The sequence below is a fragment of the Hoplias malabaricus genome, chromosome 3, assembly GCF_029633855.1.
Source record: "Hoplias malabaricus isolate fHopMal1 chromosome 3, fHopMal1.hap1, whole genome shotgun sequence".
Classification (NCBI taxonomy): domain Eukaryota; kingdom Metazoa; phylum Chordata; class Actinopteri; order Characiformes; family Erythrinidae; genus Hoplias; species Hoplias malabaricus.
The window spans coordinates 3,280,303-3,298,420 of NC_089802.1; the positions used below are offsets into that span (position 1 = coordinate 3,280,303).

The window sequence follows — 18,118 nt, forward strand, 5'->3', positions numbered from 1 at the left end:
CACTCACACACTCGCTCACCTACACGCACACACTCGCTCACCTACACGCACACACTCGCTCACCTACACGCACACACTCGCTCACCTACACTCACACACTCGCTCACCTACACGCACACACTCGCTCACCTACACGCACACACTCGCTCACCTACACGCACACACTCGCTCACCTACACGCACACACTCGCTCACCTACACGCACACACTCGCTCACCTACACGCACACACTCGCTCACCTACACGCACACACTCGCTCACCTACACGCACACACTCGCTCACCTACACGCACACACTCGCTCACCTACACTCACACACTCGCTCACCTACACGCACACACTCGCTCACCTACACGCACACACTCGCTCACCTACACGCACACACTCGCTCACCTACACGCACACACTCGCTCACCTACACGCACACACTCGCTCACCTACACGCACACACTCGCTCACCTACACTCACACACTCGCTCACCTACACTCACACACTCACTCAGTCATGCAACGTCTAAAATTCTCCACCAGTTCAGGAACGGCTTTTATTCAGTGCTTTGCATTAATTGTCATTTAAGATGGATGTCCGTCCTTTCCTTTCCTGCCCTCAGTGAGCTCACTCCTGCGTCGTTACTATGACGACCAGCGCTGGCACAGTCTGACCACTCATATCTGACCACTGGGTATTTGAAGCGTGGACACAGCAAATCATTTTTTAATTCACAGCAGCCTAAGCCCATAGCGCTGGTCGCACCAGAGGGCGTTCAGGATTAGTGCAGAGTCTCGAATCAAACCAGGCCACCAGGGGGCAGTGTGAGGACTAATCCATTCCGCAAAGGAGACTCCCTGCAGTAAATGACTGACCGCTCCTTTAAGAACCAAGACTGTGGCATAACCCCCTCTGTGTCGCCCCCCGCAGGACGGGATGGATATGGGGATAGTGAACGCAGGAAATCTGCCGGTGTATGACGACATTGATAAAGAGCTGCTGGTTTTGTGCGAGAACCTGATCTGGAACCGAGAACCAGAGGCCACGGAGAAGCTGCTGCAGTTCGCTCAGGTACGCTCCACCTTTGTTTTATGGGGAGGAAAGGGTTAAATCTCCTACATAAACACTGCTATGGTGTTAGTTCGCCCACCTGAGCACATATTTGGAAACGGTGCTGGAAAAACACACCATTTTGAATGAGCCATGTTTGTGATGTCACATGTACGTTCCCCTAGTTTAGCTCCGCCCATTCAGGCAGTGTTTATCAGTGATAATTGTGAATATATTAATATTAATGTCTACTTTGACAGTAATTATAATTCCTTGGCTTTTAGACCAAGGCTAAAGGAGGGAAGAAGGTGATTCAGACGGATGAGTGGAGGAAGGGAAGTGTGGAGGAGAGACTGGAATACGCTCTTATAAAGGTATACACCAGAGTGTGTGTGTGTGTGTGTGTGTGTGTGTGCGCGCAATTTATTGTAATACACTATAGTATTGTAATGAATGACATTTTCCAATAAACTGTGAACAGCTCACGACTAAAATATAAACATTTATTAATTTGTTCATTTATTTATTTATATTCTTCTATTATTTATATAATCCACTCTGATCCATAATCATATATATATATGTGTGTGTGTGTGTGTGTGTGTGTAGGGTATAGAGAAGTATGTAGTAGAGGACACTGAAGAGGCTCGAGCTCAGACCGAACGTTATCCTCGTCCACTTCACGTTATTGAGGGTCCGCTCATGAATGGGATGAAGACTGTGGGGGATCTGTTTGGAGCTGGAAAAATGTTCTTGCCACAGGTAGATCACACACACACACACACAAACACACACACACACACAGCCATCTTCACTCTGAAGCTGAGCTTCTGTCGGCTGATGTGACAGATCTGTGTGTGTGAGTTAGCAGCTGTTTGAGAAGAAGCTGTGTGCTGGTCACTAAATCTAATCAATCATCAATCTCTATCTCTCTCTCTCTGTATCTCTCTCTGTCTCTCTCTCTCTGTATCTCTGTGTATATCTCTCTCTGTATCTCTCTCTCTCTCTCTGTCTCACTCTCTGTATCTCTCTCTCTCTGTCTCACTCTCTGTATCTCTCTCTCTCTGTCTCACTCTCTATCTCTCTCTCTCTGTATCTCTCTCTCTGTCTCACTCTCTGTATTTCTCTCTCTCTCTCTCTCTGTATCTCTCTCTCTCTCTCTCTCTCTGTCTCTGTCTCTGTATTTCTCTCTCTCTCTCTCTCTCTGTCTCTGTATTTCTCTCTTTGTCTCTCTGTATCTCTCTCTCTCTATCTCTCTCTGTATCTCTCTCTTTGTCTCTCTGTATCTCTCTCTCTCTCTCTCTCTCTCTGTATCTCTCTCTTTGTCTCTCTGTATCTCTCTCTTTGTCTCTCTGTATCTCTCTCTTTGTCTCTCTGTATCTCTCTCTCTCTCTATCTCTCTCTGTATCTCTCTCTTTGTCTCTCTGTATCTCTCTCTCTCTCTCTCTCTCTCTGTATCTCTCTCTTTGTCTCTCTGTATCTCTCTCTTTGTCTCTCTGTATCTCTCTCTTTGTCTCTCTGTATCTCTCTCTTTGTCTCTCTGTATCTCTCTCTCTCTCTATCTCTCTCTGTCTCTGTATTTCTCTCTCTCTCTCTCTCTCTGTCTCTGTATTTCTCTCTTTGTCTCTCTGTATCTCTCTCTCTCTCTATCTCTCTCTGTATCTCTCTCTTTGTCTCTCTGTATCTCTCTCTTTGTCTCTCTGTATCTCTCTCTTTGTCTCTCTGTATCTCTCTCTCTCTCTATCTCTCTCTGTCTCTGTATTTCTCTCTCTCTCTCTCTCTCTGTCTCTGTATTTCTCTCTTTGTCTCTCTGTATCTCTCTCTCTCTCTATCTCTCTCTGTATCTCTCTCTTTGTCTCTCTGTATCTCTCTCTCTCTCTCTCTCTCTCTGTATCTCTCTCTTTGTCTCTCTGTATCTCTCTCTTTGTCTCTCTGTATCTCTCTCTTTGTCTCTCTGTATCTCTCTCTTTGTCTCTCTGTATCTCTCTGTGCATCTCTCTGTCTCACTACGTATTTCTCTCTCTCTCTGTGTGTGTGTGTGTGTGTGTGTGTGTGTGTGTGTGCATGCGCATGCGCGTGCGTGGTCAGGTGATAAAGTCCGCTCGTGTGATGAAGAAAGCCGTGGGGTATCTGATTCCCTTCATGGAGAAAGAGAGGGAGGAGATGATGGCAGAGTCTGGAGCATTGGAAGACACTGTGAGTTCACACACAATCTCACACCATCTCTCTCTCTCTTTCTCACTCTCTGACACACACACACACACACACACACACAATTTTTCAGGGAGAGTTTGGTAAGTGATTCCTGACCATTTCCCCACAAACACATGGAGTGTATAACGACTCAGTCTCAGATTTCCTCTTCATTTTTAGTGGAACATCGGCTCTGTTCGTGAGTCACTGCAGTTTATCATCATCATCAACCTATTTACTCTCCACTTAACTCTTAAGCCCAGTTTATATTTCTGCATCAACCTTACGCCAGGTTTCAACGTGAACCCTGCACCATAGCCTAGGCCTCAGCCTGACGCTCACCTCAGAGACGTTACTACATGTTACGTGTACGCGGACCGCAGCCTGTGATTGGTCAGTAGACGGAGGGACATTGTTGAAGTTGAACTGAAGAAGTACAGGAACATGAGCTCCTCTCCTCCACACACAGAGACGCAGACAGCAGCACATTCACAGCCAGAGGTCTCCTCAGACACGCTGTGAATGTTAAGTATGAATAAATATGTTGAACAAATGAACAATATGGACGTCTCTGGGGGGGGGGGAAATAACTCAACAGGAAGCAGGACCACATGGGAAATACGTGTCCCCTGGCGCCTCATGTAATCTCCACTCAAACAGTGCCCTTCTGCCTACAGAGTGCACTTTAAAAATTTATAAATGTAGTATTACTCAATCACTGCAGTGTGTACTGGGGCGGCACGGTGGCGCAAGCGGTAGGTGTCGCAGTCACACAGCTCCAGGGACCCGGAGGTTGTGGGTTCGATTCCCGCTCCGGGTGACTGTCTGTGAGGAGTGTGGTGTGTTATCCCTGTGTCTGCGTGGGTTTCCTCCGGGTGACTGTCTGTGAGGAGTGTGGTGTGTTCTCCCTGTGTCTGCGTGGGTTTCCTCCGGGTAACTGTCTGTGAGGAGTGTGGTGTGTTCTCCCTGTGTCTGCGTGGGTTTCCTCTGGGTGACTGTCTGTGAGGAGTGTGGTGTGTTCTCTCTGTGTCTGCATGGGTTTCCTCCGGGTGACTGTCTGTAAGGAGCGTGGTGTGTTCTCCCTGTGGCCGCGTGGGTTTCCTCCGGGTGACTGTCTGTGAGGAGTGTGGTGTGTTCTCTCTGTGTCTGTGTGGGTTTCCTCTGGGTGAATGTCTGTGAGGAGTGTGGTGTGTTCTCTCTTTTTCCGCGTGGGTTTCCTCCGGGTGACTGTCTGTGAGGAGTGTGGTGTGTTCTCCCTGTGTCTGTGTGGGTTTCCTCTGGGTGAATGTCTGTGAAGAGTGTGGTGTGTTCTCTCTTTTTCCGCGTGGGTTTCCTCCGGGTGACTGTCTGTGAGGAGTGTGGTGTGTTCTCTCTTTTTCCGCGTGGGTTTCCTCCGGGTGACTGTCTGTGAGGAGTGTGGTGTGTTCTCTCTGTGTCTGTGTGGGTTTCCTCCGGGTGACTGTCTGTGAGGAGTGTGGTGTGTTCTCCCTGTGTCTGCGTGGGTTTCCTCCGGGTGAATGTCTGTGAGGAGTGTGGTGAGACCATCTTGTTTATGTTTGTCCCTCTGCAGGATCCATATCAGGGGACCATTGTCCTGGCCACAGTGAAGGGAGATGTCCACGATATCGGCAAGAACATTGTAGGCGTCGTCCTGGGATGCAACAACTTCCGGTACGTTGCCTAACGTTACTAAACCTTTCAGAGAAAAAAAACGAAGAAAACGAGAACGGAGAAGAAAGAGAACAGAGTGAAAACGGCTAAAAACCAGAGCTTCTGCTCCTCGCTCCTCACTGCTGTGCGCTCGGGGTCGGGGTGAACAGCGAGTGGCTCATTATCATTTAAAGGAACAGGTGCTGAAAGCGGGCGTTCTGAACAGGGCTGTTTACACAGGGGGAAAACACTGCTGTGGGGCTCGTGGGGTTTGGACCAAAGCAGGTCACAGACGTTTCATTAAGAAACAGAACTATGCTCCTCTGTGGAGACGAGGGGGGGCTATGTCAATTTTAAATTGCTGTTGTTGTTGTTGTGATAGACGCACAAAGCCCCATCATCAGTCTCAGTAACAGGGCCCATAACAGAGCGCTCACAGCTAATGTAATGTGGGGCTGCAGGGGTTGGCCACTAAGCACTTTCCTTTGATTTAGCGTGTGTGTGTGTGTGTATGTGTGTGTGTGTGTGTGTGTGTGTGTGTTGTAGGGTGATTGATCTTGGTGTGATGGTGCCGTCTGACAGGATCCTTAAGGAGGCTGTAGAGAAGAAAGCAGGTAGGCCGTGTTAATGGATGTTTAAACACACAACATTGTCTCCAAAATGAGCCAAAACATTATGGCCACCTGCCTAATCATCATCATCATCATCATCATCATCATACTGACTCAGCAAAAGGTCCCTGTGATCTCTGGCACCATGACAACATCAGCAGCAGATCCTTCTTCCTTCCTGTGATGACCCTGTTGTTATGCGCCGTCTGTAATTCCCCAGCACTGAAGTTACCTTCCAGTTTAACAGCCTCTCATTAGAATTAGCAATTAGTCTTTCCACCTTAAATCATATTCCAGATACTCTGTGCAAATTCAAAAAAGAAGTCTTATCGTAGAATCAGAATAAAGCCCAGGTGCTGACTCGTTACAACTCCACTCTGAGAGCAAAGAAGACACACACACAATACATTTGTTTGTTTTTGTTTGTGTGTTTGTGTAGATATAATAGGTTTGTCTGGTCTCATCACTCCGTCTCTGGATGAGATGATTCACGTGGCCAAGGAGATGGAGCGTTTGGGGATGAAGACTCCTCTTCTGATTGGAGGAGCTACAACTTCAAAGTTAGTCCAATTTTCCTGTCATTTAATATAATATACATATTTATAAACCCTGTATCAATTAAGGTTTCCACTGTACTGTGTGTGTGTGTGTGTTTGAACAGGACTCACACAGCAGTGAAGATTGCTCCACGGTACAGCTGCCCTGTTATTCACGTACTGGATGCGTCTCGCAGTGTTGTGGTGGTAAGATGAGTTTAACTTATGAGACTGGACACATTAACTTGGAGTGGACTCTCTCTCTCTCTTCTCTCTCTGTCTCTGTTTCTCTCTCTCTCTGTCTCTCTCTCCCTCTCTCTTTCTCTCCCTCTCTGTCTCTCTCTCCCTCTCTCTCTCTTTCCCTCTCTCTCCCTCTCCCTCTTTCTATCTCTCTTCTCTCTCTCCCTCTCTCTGTCTCTCTCTCTCTCTCTCTCTCTCTCTCTGTCTCCCTCTCTCTTTCTCTTTTTCTCTCTCTCTCTCTATCTCTCTCTCTGTTTCTCTCTTTCTCTGTCTCTCCCTCTCTGTCTCTCTCTGTCTGTTTCTCTCTCTCTTTCTCTCTCTCTCACACTCTATCGCTCTCTCTCTCGCTCTCTTCTCTCTCTCTCTCTTCTCTCTCACACTCACACACACACACACACACACACACAGAAAGAGAGAGCGAGTCAATCAGAGGAGTTCATTATAACAGCTTCACACAATTTGTTTTTGTTTTAATCCAATCTCAGCAAACTGCCCAGTGTCTAAAATGATAACAATCGTTATTGATCTTTAAGAGGAAGTGTTGGATGAGCAGACGTCTACAAACATTTGTCCACCTTTGCTTTCATGACATCACAAAAATTAAATGTTTAAACCTTGTGTCTGTAGGTAATTTTCAGTTCATGGACATTTTAGAACTTTGAATAAAATGAGCTGAACATTTTTGTTTCCCTGATGTAAATCTGGCTGATAGAGGAGTCCCGGCGTGTGCACGTTCACACTGCGCAGAGTGAAATTCTCTGTTTCCTATCACAGTAGAAATGATGCACAGGGCTTTCTGTCCTGTTGGAGGTGCTGTGTTTGTTTCTGAGTGTGTGAGAGAGTTTATTCAGAGTGGAGTTGTGTTTATTCAGAGGAAAATAAATATCGTCAATATGGTCATTCATTATTTTCCTGTTCATGTTCAGAATGACACCAGTTTCTGGCCCCAGCAAAATAAACATATAGGGAGGTCTGGCATGTTTCGACTGCTGCTAGTGCACATCACACACACACACACACACACACACACACAGACATCAGACACACGTCATTAACAGAAGACACTGGAGGGGACATTGCAAACAGGTTAAGGAGCTTCAAGCTTCAAGAGCCCATTCCTTGATTAAAAATAGCGCCTATAAAATGTCCATTATCCATATCGGGAACATTGGGAATGCTCCAGAATGTATTTGAACTATCCAAGGAATAAGCACCAATCAGACCACAGATGGCGTGACTCCAGGCGTGTGATTGGTTGGTTATTAGTAGCTGTACCTCTGGGGCACAGCGAGGTGGAGGAGATGAAGCTCTGTGTTGTAGTCATTAACGCTGCCTCTTTCCTGTTGAGTCAGTGTTGATAAAAATAGCTGACTCACTCCCAGAGTTCTCAGCAGTGGACAGAGTCCTCACAGTCAGCGTCTGAAGGACAGTGGACTCTGAGAGGACAGTGGAGCCTGGATTTCTAATGCATTTCTAATGATGGAAAAAGCTGAGATGTTAAAGAGGAGATTTTCTTCTAATTTTTCTCTTTCTCTCTCTCCCTCTTTCTCTCTCTCTCTCTCTCTCTCTCTCTCTCTCTCTCTCTCTCTCTCCCTCTCCCTCTCCCTCTCTCTCTCTCCCTCTCCCTCTCCCTCTCCCTCTCCCCCTCTCTCTCTCTCTCTCTCTCTCTCTCTCCCTCTCCCTCTCTCTCTCTCCCTCTCCCTCTCCCCCTCTCTCTCTCTCTCTCTCAGTGTTCCCAGCTGCTGGATGAAGGAGTGTGTGATGATTATTTTGAGGAGATAACGGAGGAGTATGAGGACATCAGACAGGAGCACTATGACTCTCTGAAGGTCTGTAAACACAAGGAAACTATTTATATTTCACAGCGTACGGATCGGTTCCATCTGTGACTCTCAGGAAAAGACGGAAACATAATTTCCACACGAGCTTTGTGTGCTACAGTGTCGAACAGTTAGTGGTAACATTTTGCTGCAGGATGGTTTTCATAAACGGGGGGCAGCTGTGGCCTGGTGGTTAGGGAACCCCTGTGTGCTCACTGCCCCCTAGTGTTCACTAGTGTGTGTGTGTGTGTGTGTGTGTGTGTGTGTGTGTGTGTGTGTGTAAATGTGTTTCGCTGCACGGATTGGGTTAAATGCAGAAGCCAATTTCCTCTTTGTTCAAGCACAGTGGCCAGTAAAGTGATTCTAATTCTAAACTCCTCATGAAAGCACTCTTCGAGACAGAGGAGCCAAAGAGGGGCGGGAAGTAGGGATGATTCTAAGGGCCTCTGACTGACAGGGGCCTTAAAAACCTTTGTGTTGGAAAAGTTCCACAGTTCCACTCTCTTACTTTAGGGAAAACGTGGGTTGGAGTCAGGGCTGTCGCGGTGAAAGAAATTCCCGTGCTGCGATGTTACCGCCCCCAAACGACTTCATTTATCCTGATTCTGATGTAATACTCTTAATTGTCAGCTGCAACCGGCCTCGACTTTTCACTTTGAGTTTGCTCCATGGCTCAGAACTCGATGAGATCTCACATCTTATGTGTTTTCCCCATTTCACAGCGCCCTTTCTGCCACAGATCTTGTCTCGTCTGATTTGGCTTTCCCTTTTCATTTGGTTGAGATTTGAAATGCTCCCAAATTGGTGAAGCTGCAGCTGGTTTGCTGCCACTTTATAAAAGAAGACAAACGCTCAGCCGTTCAGCTGCAGTTCAGACATCAACAGCTGGGAAAAGGGACTCTCAATTAGGGCTTGACAATAATCCAATATCAATAATTATCGCAATATAAAATGTTTCAATACCAATGATAATTATGAGTTTTAAACACATGGATTCAGTATTTCAATACATTTATTATTTACAGCATCTGTCACTGACACATGGTCATTAGGGGGCGCTGCCGTCAGTTCACTGCCCTCAATTTTAAAATGACTTTAAAAATATTAATATAGACAAAGCCAAGAGGTTAATGTTTGACGGTGATGTCATGTTCTGGACTGTTTTTCTGTTGCTCATCTCATTTTCGTAATTATATCATATCGATTGAAATTTAGAAATATATCGTGATATAAATTTAGAGCGTATCGTCCGGCCCTACTCTCAGCCAACATTCATTACACGCACTAAAATGTAAAAGTAGAAAGACCATGCAGTAAACGGGGAACACGTCTACGTTGCGGTTGCCTTCTCCTGCGGTCGAGCGGTCAGTACAGCGGTGTGACAGTAACACAGCCCTAGCCCAAGCTAATTTAATTTCATTCTTTATAATTAACAATACTTGTTTCCATATAGCCGTGTCCCAACCTCTGTCCCCCAGGGGGTCTGATGATGGACGGAGGCCCCATAGTGATATCCTTTCATGGGCCCAAAACCTCTGGGAGCGTCCCTGCGCAGAGAAAAGCTGCTTAGACTCGGACGTCTTTGTATGGACCTGTTGTCGACTCACAGCTTCAGAGGCCTGTTGTTCAGCTCTTAAACATTTGCCGGATGAGTTCATGCTTCTGTTGTGAAACAGCTGGTGCTCAGTGAAGGAATGGTGTGGTACATACGGTGTGTTTTGTTCCTTGTGTTTCAGGAGAGACGTTATTTGTCTCTAGCTCAGGCGCGGGAGAAAGGACTTCACGTGGACTGGGTCTCTCAGCCTCCACCAGGTAACGGCACCTGCCCAATGCTGCCGCTCTCTGCACTTCCACTTTTAGAGATTTAACTCTTGATGGGTTCATATTTAAAGAAACAGTATGTTATCCTCTATCCCAGGGGTTTGTATGTGATTTGGCAGATTCCAAATACAATACACTTAAATACACAAATACAGATGTAGTTACAAGCAGATGTTTTGGTGTGTGACCGTCCATTTTTCTGTAGTCCGTCCTCAGTTCCTGGGAACCCGTGTGTTTAAGGAGTACGACCTTCGGAGGCTGGTGGACTTCATCGACTGGAAGCCCTTCTTTGACGTGTGGCAGCTGAGGGGGAGGTACCCCAACAGAGGATACCCCAAGATCTTCAAAGACAAAACCGTGGGTAAGGGGACCTGTCCAACGAGGACCCTGCTTTAATACAGAGACAGTAGATTCACCTGATTCTAATGAAGCTGCTTGTGTTGAGCTCTGAAATGCTGTTGTTTTTGGAATGAGGGATTTGTCAATGGAAAGAGACATAATTTAAAGTAAATCCAGTGATGAATAACATTCATTCATTATCTGTAACACTTATCCAGTTCAGGGCGGCGGTGGGTTCAGAGCCTACCCGGAATCACTGGGCGCAAGGAGGGAACACACAGTCCTTCACAGGGCGACACACACTCACACACTCACACCTACAGACTTTTGAGTCTGTAATCCAAAAACGTGTGTTTTTGGAGCGTGGGAGAAAACCCACACAGACACAGGGAGAACACACCAGACTTCTCACAGACAGTCACCCGGAGGAAACCCACACAGTCACAGGGAGAACACACCACACTCCTCACAGACAGTCACCTGGAGGAAACCCACGCAGACACAGGGAGAACACACCACACTCCTCACAGACAGTCACCCGGAGGAAACCCACGCAGACACAGGGAGAACACACCACACTCCTCACAGACAGTCACCCGGAGGAAACCCACGCAGACACAGGGAGAACACACCACACTCCTCACAGACAGTCACCCGGAGGAAACCCACGCAGACACAGGGAGAACACACTACACTCCTCACAGACAGTCACCCGGAGGAAACCCACGCAGACACAGGGAGAACACACCACACTCCTCACAGACAGTCACCTGGAGGAAACCCACACAGACACAGAGAGAACACACCACACTCCTCACAGACAGTCACTCAGAGCGGGACTCAAACCCACAACCTCTAAGACCCTGGAGCTGTGACAGAGACATTACCTGCTGCTCCACTGTGACACCCATTTTGAAGATTTAAAGATGTTTGTTTTGATGTTGAATGAAATGACAGAAAAGCAGGAGAATGTTTGAATACTTAATAACAATTATACGTTACACTAAGACACTTTTAAACATATTTGTACACCTAATGAGCCGCTCTGACCTGCCTTTCTGTGTAACTGCTGTGGTGTTGCAGGTGAGGAGGCGAGGCGAGTGTATGATGATGCTCTGAGGCTGTTAAACCGTCTGATCGACAGTAAGGGTCTTCAGGGGAGGGGTCTGGTGGGCTTCTGGCCGGCACAAAGCGACGGAGACGACATCCTGCTGTTTGCTGAAGATGTCACTCCCACCACATCCAATCCCATCGCTGCTTTCTACGGCCTCAGACAGCAGGTGAGGGGCGTGGTCAAGCTTTTCATTAACAAAAATATTTACATATGAACCGTTTAGCTCCGCCCATTCCCTCTGGATTTGAGTATTAGAGCTTGGGCTTCCAATCAGAATGCAGCTCATTTGCATAGCCAAATTTTGACCAGGTAGATGATCAGTTCTGGATTGCAAACTCCACTCCAATTCGTCCCAGCAGTTCCACCACGCCACAGGCCAATGCTGGGGGTCTCTGTGCTGCTCTGTCCAGCGCTTGGCATGACATGGTGCCCTTAGGATCATGTGCGGCTGCTCCTAAGTTGATTATATGGGTGGGGGTTGTGGGTGGGGGTTGTGCATGTTACAGTTCCCTGCTGTCAGACGCCTGGACATCGTGTGTGTGTCTGCCCTCTGCAGGCGGAGAAGGACTCTGCGAGTTCAGAGCCGTACCTGTGTCTGTCGGACTTCGTGTCTCCGCTGGGCCGAGGTGTGTGTGACTACGTGGGGCTGTTCGCGGTGGCCGTGTTTGGAGCTGAAGAACTGAGCCGAGACTTTGAGCGCCAGGGAGACGTCTACAGCAGCATCATGGTGAAGGCCCTCGCAGACAGACTGGCCGAGGTACTGCTTTATTGACGCTTAAATATACGTTTATTTAAAAATCATAGACCACTCAAGCCACACTTAAAACATCACAGACCCAAATATTTAAAGAAATCATTTAGAAATTAATAAAAATAAAGCACCTCTCAGTGGACACACTGTTTGCGGGCAGCTGTGGCCCAGTGGTTAGAGAAGCAGCAGGTTAGGGGCTGGAAGGTCACTGGCTCTCCTCCATCAGTCCATGGCTGAGGTGCTCCCTGGGTGCTGGGGATGGCTGCCCACCGCTCCAGGTGTGTGCTCACTGCCCCTGGTGCACCAGTGTGTGTTTGTGTTCACTGCCAGGGATGGGTTAAATACTGCGCTCTAACATCGACAGTCCAGATATTAACCCATTAGAGCCCAGGCTCAGTTCACCACGACACCAAAGAAACAACATGGAACACAATTTTTCACATTTCTCTTGTATTCTGGGCGGCACGTTTGCGCAGCAGGTAGTGTCGCAGTCACACAGCTCCTGGAGGTTGTGGGTTCAATTCTCGCTCCAGGTGACTGTCTGTGAAGAGTGTGGTGTGTTCTCTCTGTGTCTGTGTGGGTTTCCTCCGGGTGACTGTCTGTGAGGAGTGTGGTGTGTTCTCCCTGTGTCTACGTGGGTTTCCTCCGGGTGACTGTCTGTGAGGAGTGTGGTGTGTTCTCCCTGTGTCTGCGTGGGTTTCCTCCGGGTGACTGTCTGTGAGGAGTGTGGTGTGTTCTCCCTGTGTCTGCGTGGGTTTCCTCCCGGTGACTGTCTGTGAGGAGTGTGGTGTGTTCTCCCTGTGTCTGCGTGGGTTTCCTTCGGGTGACTGTGAGTAGTGTGGTGTGTTCTCCCTGTGTCTGTGTGGGTTTCCTCCGGTTGCTTCAGTTTCCTCCCACAGTCCAAAAATCACACGTCGGTAGGTGGATTGGCGACTCAAAAGTGTCCGTAGGTGTGTGAGTGAATGTGTGAGAGTGTGTGTGTGTCTGTGTTGCCCTGTGAAGGACTGGTGCCCCCTCCAGGGTGTATTCCTGCCTTGCGCCCAATGATTCCAGGTAGGCTCTGGACCCACCGCGACCCAGAATTGGATAAGGGTTACAGATAATGAATGAATGAATGAATGAATGAATGATTTAAAGTGAAGAATAAAAGTGTGCAGGGAACATTCCAGACCTTTTAAAAGGTTTGTGACACGCGTCGTCATGGGTTCTTATGGGTTAAAGACATAGACCTCCACAAACCACTCTGGACAGTTCAGAAGGCAGTTAATACTCTCCCAGGATAACCTCCTCTGACTGAATAAAAGAGTATTAGAGTTTGTATTTTTCAGAGTTTGAAAGTCAGCAGTTAACATCTGTTTATTATTAGTTTATTTGCGAAATTCCAAATTTAAGCCAATGTTTTAAGGGCGTTGGACTTGAAGGGATAGTTCTGTCAAAAGTTTGGACCTGGCTAACAGTGGATGTGTTATCAGGCTGTGAAAGCTAGGGGTCCGTTGTTATCCACTAAAAAACAATCGAAGCCAACCCCTGCCACCAGTAAAACCATCACAAGCTATGTTCCGGATGCTGGGAGATCAGCTAAACCAGCACCAAACCCGTCTGCATCACAATAAACCAGTCTGCTGCTTCTCAGAGGGAGCTACAAGAGGAAACTAGAGGACTACTCTAGCCCCTGGTCAGCCCCTAGGTTAAGAATGGTGGTCTGATGTTGTGTGTGGTTTCTGGCAGGCGTTTGCTGAGGAGCTGCACGCCCGTGTGAGGAGGGATCTGTGGGGTTACAGTGACGAGGGAGATCTCCCGGCTAGTGACCTGCACAAGCTCCGCTACGCCGGTATCCGTCCTGCTGCGGGGTACCCCAGCCAGCCGGACCACACGGAGAAACACACCATGTGGAGCCTTGCCAACATACAGGAGGAAACCGGTATGAAACCACATCAAAGAGTAGAAAATAACTGGCGCTATTCCTTTGTTAATCCAGTTTATTACATCAAATGTGAACACTGTGATTCGGACCCTTTGGAAATAAACGAATCGATCCTGCTGAAGGGTTCACCCAAACCAACCCTGGTGCGGTTCAGTAGAAATGTAAACACAGACTGGTCAGTTTTAGAAACAGGCTGAAGTGCATTGGTCAGGTGACTCTCCAGGGAACAGTCTGCGTCAGAGTTGGAGAAGGTGGGTATCGTCTGTTATTGCGGCCAGATACATTTCCTAAAGTGTGTCCCCCGGTGTGACAGTCAGTGTGAACACTAAGTAAACCGAATGTAAAATAAACTGGATCATGTTCTGTTATGGAATGGGTCGGTGGAAGCCAACCACGAACATAAAACACCCTTTTTCTTTAATTAAACCTAGTGCTGTATATTTACAGCACACTCCGCGGGTTTAAGATACTAATGGGAGCAGGGTATTAAAAGGTTTGTCATTCCCATACATTAAATATCCAGTACTCGTGTTTTATTAAGCCGTTATTAACTTGTTCCCACTCATTAAATTACTAGTTTCCATACATTAAGTCAAGCCCACAGAGAGAAATAGAGAAATAGAGTATCATGTGTTATTTAGTTCTTCCCAAGCATTAATCCATTCACACATTACATTTCTAGTTCCCACCCTTAATTAAGTCTGTGAGTTGTTCCCAAACCTTAAGTTGTTCCCACCTATTAAATATCTAGTGGCCATGTCTTAAGGTGTTCCCAGCTATTAAGTGTTTTCCACACATTACATCTCTATATCTGACCCCTAATTAAGTCAATCACACACATTATTATTAAGTCGTTCCCGTGCGTTACTGTACTCCGTGTCACCAGCAGGGCTCTGTAATGTCATCCTCTCCCCTGAGTTTGAGTCTCAGTAAAAGCTCTGGGACTGACCCCTGAGTCCTGGAGGCTCTCTGTGAGTGTAAACACGTTGTGTCTGAAAGAGTCCTGACTGTCTTTGCTTTGTCTGAAGGAATCGTTTTGACCGAGTCCCTGGCGATGACTCCTGCTGCTGCCGTGTCCGGCCTCTACTTCTCCAACCCCAAGTCCACCTACTTCGCCGTGGGGAAGGTCACCAAGGAGCAGGTACCTCCTAACACCACACTGTGTGTGTGTGTGTGTGTGTGTGTGTGTATACAGTTACATGGAATAGTTTAGGTGCCCATGCCCCCCCCCCGACTACAGCTAGTGGCTCTTTTCCACGGCATGGAACCTTCACGACTCGACTCTTTTGCTTTTCCACCTGCCAAATCTGGTCCTGGTCCAGGAAACTGGTTCTTTTTTAGTTGCTGCTCTCTTATGGTTCCAGCCGAGTCGAGTAGGTACTGAATGTGAGGTGTAAAGCCTGCAGAGCTCTGATTGGCCAGAGACCTGTCGAACACCAGGAAACACAGAGCTCCAGCACAAACCACCGCTTGTAAAATCTCTGAAGTTACAGCAGCTTTCACATTAGTTTTTATCCGACACTCAGCAGCAGCTCGTAACAATCCCCCGAGGGGTTTCTGAAGAGGGTCAGACGCTCCTTGGGTCGGTGGCTGAGGAAAATCTCCAGCGAAAACTAAACGTGCGACAAGGAAAACTGCTCTGTGAGGAACTGGGGGCGGAGCCGTGTTCAGTCCAAACAACAACAACAACATGCCACACAACAAATAAACAGCGCTTGACTTTACCTCAGACGTTGTTATGGTTTTTAAAGTTCACGGTTCCCATTAGAGACGGGGTTTTGTGATGTCATCGACTTCATTTCGTGGGGGAGCTTTGGTAGTGGAAAAGTAAGGAAAAGATGAGTGGAAAATAAGGAAATGTCATTATGGAAATATAAACTGTCTTATAAATATTTATTTTTTGCAATCCCCCCCCTCACAGATGTAATACTCTGCTGTGGATGTTTCCAGTTGGAAAATCAGCGAGGCGTCTCATTGGAGCAGGGGAATCCACACTTTACAAAGACATAAATAATGACTTGTGCTGTGTCTGTAATGGCTTCCTGTGAACTTTTCTCACTACACAGGGCACTATTGAGGAGGGTAGTGAATGGTTTGGGTCTCAACCTCATGCAAATTTTCACCAGACAGCGCTGTGCATTGTGGGTATCTGTTATCCACTAGTGTCCATGGCGTTTTTCCAGTGCATTGTGGGATTGTATGAATGCACTGAAAATTGTCCACTGTTTCCGTACACTACTACAAAATGGCAGGACTCCAAAATAGTGCACTATGTAGTGAACAGGGCAGTTTTGGACACAGAGTTGGTGTTTTAACTTGAAGTGTGCGCTCCACAATAACACCAACAGCGCCTGAGTTTTTTATCTGTTTAACCGAGTGAAGTGGGAGTGACGGAGCTTGTTGTGTTCAGGTGGAGGACTACGCTCGGAGGAAGCAGATTCCTGTGAGCGAAGCTGAGCGATGGCTGGGACCAAACCTGGGCTACGACACCGACTGAGCACAAAGGTCCACTGACCCTCAGAGAGCCAGGGACGCAGCCAACACCAGAGACACAGACACTAACAGATAAACTACTGTCCAAAGATCCGTTTCAATCCATAGTGAGGTGCTACAGGAGGCCGGAGAGCGGAGCGCACAACTGCCGGGTTTGGACCCAGAACTTTTACTGTAGAGCGTGTATTTTAAACCTGCTGTTTAAACTGAAGCAGCGCACAGCTGTTTACACTACACCAAGTGCCTGACTACAGTTTAATGTCTGTATATTTACAGTGAGACCACTGTCTTTATGATTCTTGATTTAATTTAATTTTTAATCCATTTTTATGTGTAGAAACGTCTTTTATTTTGTGGTTTAAAAGCCCCGGACCTTTAGGGTTGTGGTTTAAACATTTCACAGATTCAATACTAATCTCTGAGATGGGATCTGGAGGAAGATGAAGTTTAAACTTTGTGATTGTTGTTTTAGAACGTATTATTAGAAATAAGAAACAAAACACCTTATGACTTGAAATTGCTTTTAGAGGCGCCCTAGGCCTTAAAACAAGTGAAGACTGAAAGTAAAACTCTTAAAGAGCTCTTTGCTGGGATTTTGCACGTGGTCCAATGTTGGGATTGAAACAGTTAAATGTGGCATTTGTGTCCTGATGGATTTCGCTTCTTTGACAAAAAAAATAAATAAATAAAAATTTCAAATACAATTTGATTTTGTTGTTGTTTCAAAGCCTATTCACGTCTGAACCAGCAGCTGCTCTTCACACGGTGAACACTTCCCTCGGAACTGAGCGGTGGAAGAGGTCCAGAGACATTTTCGTTTCCGTGTGGAAGGACTGAGGGTTTAAGGCAGTGGTGATGTGTTCATCTCTGTTCATGTTCAGAAGCTGCTTGCGATGCTAAAATACACCATTTTAAAGTGTTGTTGTCTAATTTTAAAAATAAAAGGACACTGTTCTCTGAACGTCTCCAAACGCAGCCTGTTTTTTACTGATGCTGTGGATGTCTCAGAGCAGAAGAGAAATGAGGAGCATGGCAAAATTATATTAGACATAAGCACCTAATGGAACTGACTTGTAACTGACTCACTCACTCACTCACTCAGTACTACATAAATACATAAACACACACTCACTCAGTACTACATAAATACATAAACACACACTCAGTACTACATAAATACATAAACACTCACTCAGTACTACATAAATACATAAACACTCACTCACTCAGTACTACATAAATACATAAACACACACTCACTCAGTCACTCACTCAGTACTACATAAATACATAAACACACACTCAGTACTACATAAATACATAAACACACACTCAGTACTACATAAATACATAAACACTCAGTACTACATAAATACATAAACACTCACTCACTCAGTACTACATAAATACATAAACACACTCAGTACTACATAAATACATAAACACTCACTCAGTACTACATAAATACATAAACACTCACTCAGTACTACATAAATGCATAAACACTCACTCACTCAGTACAACATAAATACATAAACACCCACTCAGTACTACATAAATACATAAACACCCACTCACTCAGTACTA

The 18,118-nt window shown here is 46.5% G+C and overlaps 1 protein-coding gene across 1 annotated transcript in view; it reads left to right on the forward strand.

Annotated features, from left to right (window-relative positions):
- The window catches only part of mtr (5-methyltetrahydrofolate-homocysteine methyltransferase), a 36,561-nt gene extending 19,129 nt beyond the window's left edge, over positions 1 to 17,432 (forward strand). Inside the window, 16 exon segments of the mRNA XM_066665747.1 lie at positions 920 to 1,060; positions 1,324 to 1,413; positions 1,649 to 1,801; positions 3,128 to 3,235; positions 4,803 to 4,903; positions 5,429 to 5,496; positions 5,933 to 6,053; positions 6,155 to 6,236; positions 8,000 to 8,098; positions 9,826 to 9,901; positions 10,116 to 10,271; positions 11,333 to 11,529; positions 11,920 to 12,120; positions 13,843 to 14,035; positions 15,067 to 15,179; positions 16,449 to 17,432. Of these exon segments, the coding sequence (XP_066521844.1) occupies positions 920 to 1,060; positions 1,324 to 1,413; positions 1,649 to 1,801; positions 3,128 to 3,235; positions 4,803 to 4,903; positions 5,429 to 5,496; positions 5,933 to 6,053; positions 6,155 to 6,236; positions 8,000 to 8,098; positions 9,826 to 9,901; positions 10,116 to 10,271; positions 11,333 to 11,529; positions 11,920 to 12,120; positions 13,843 to 14,035; positions 15,067 to 15,179; positions 16,449 to 16,535 (1,986 nt within the window). The 3' untranslated portion in view covers positions 16,536 to 17,432.
- Positions 17,433 to 18,118: the final 686 nt, after the last annotated feature.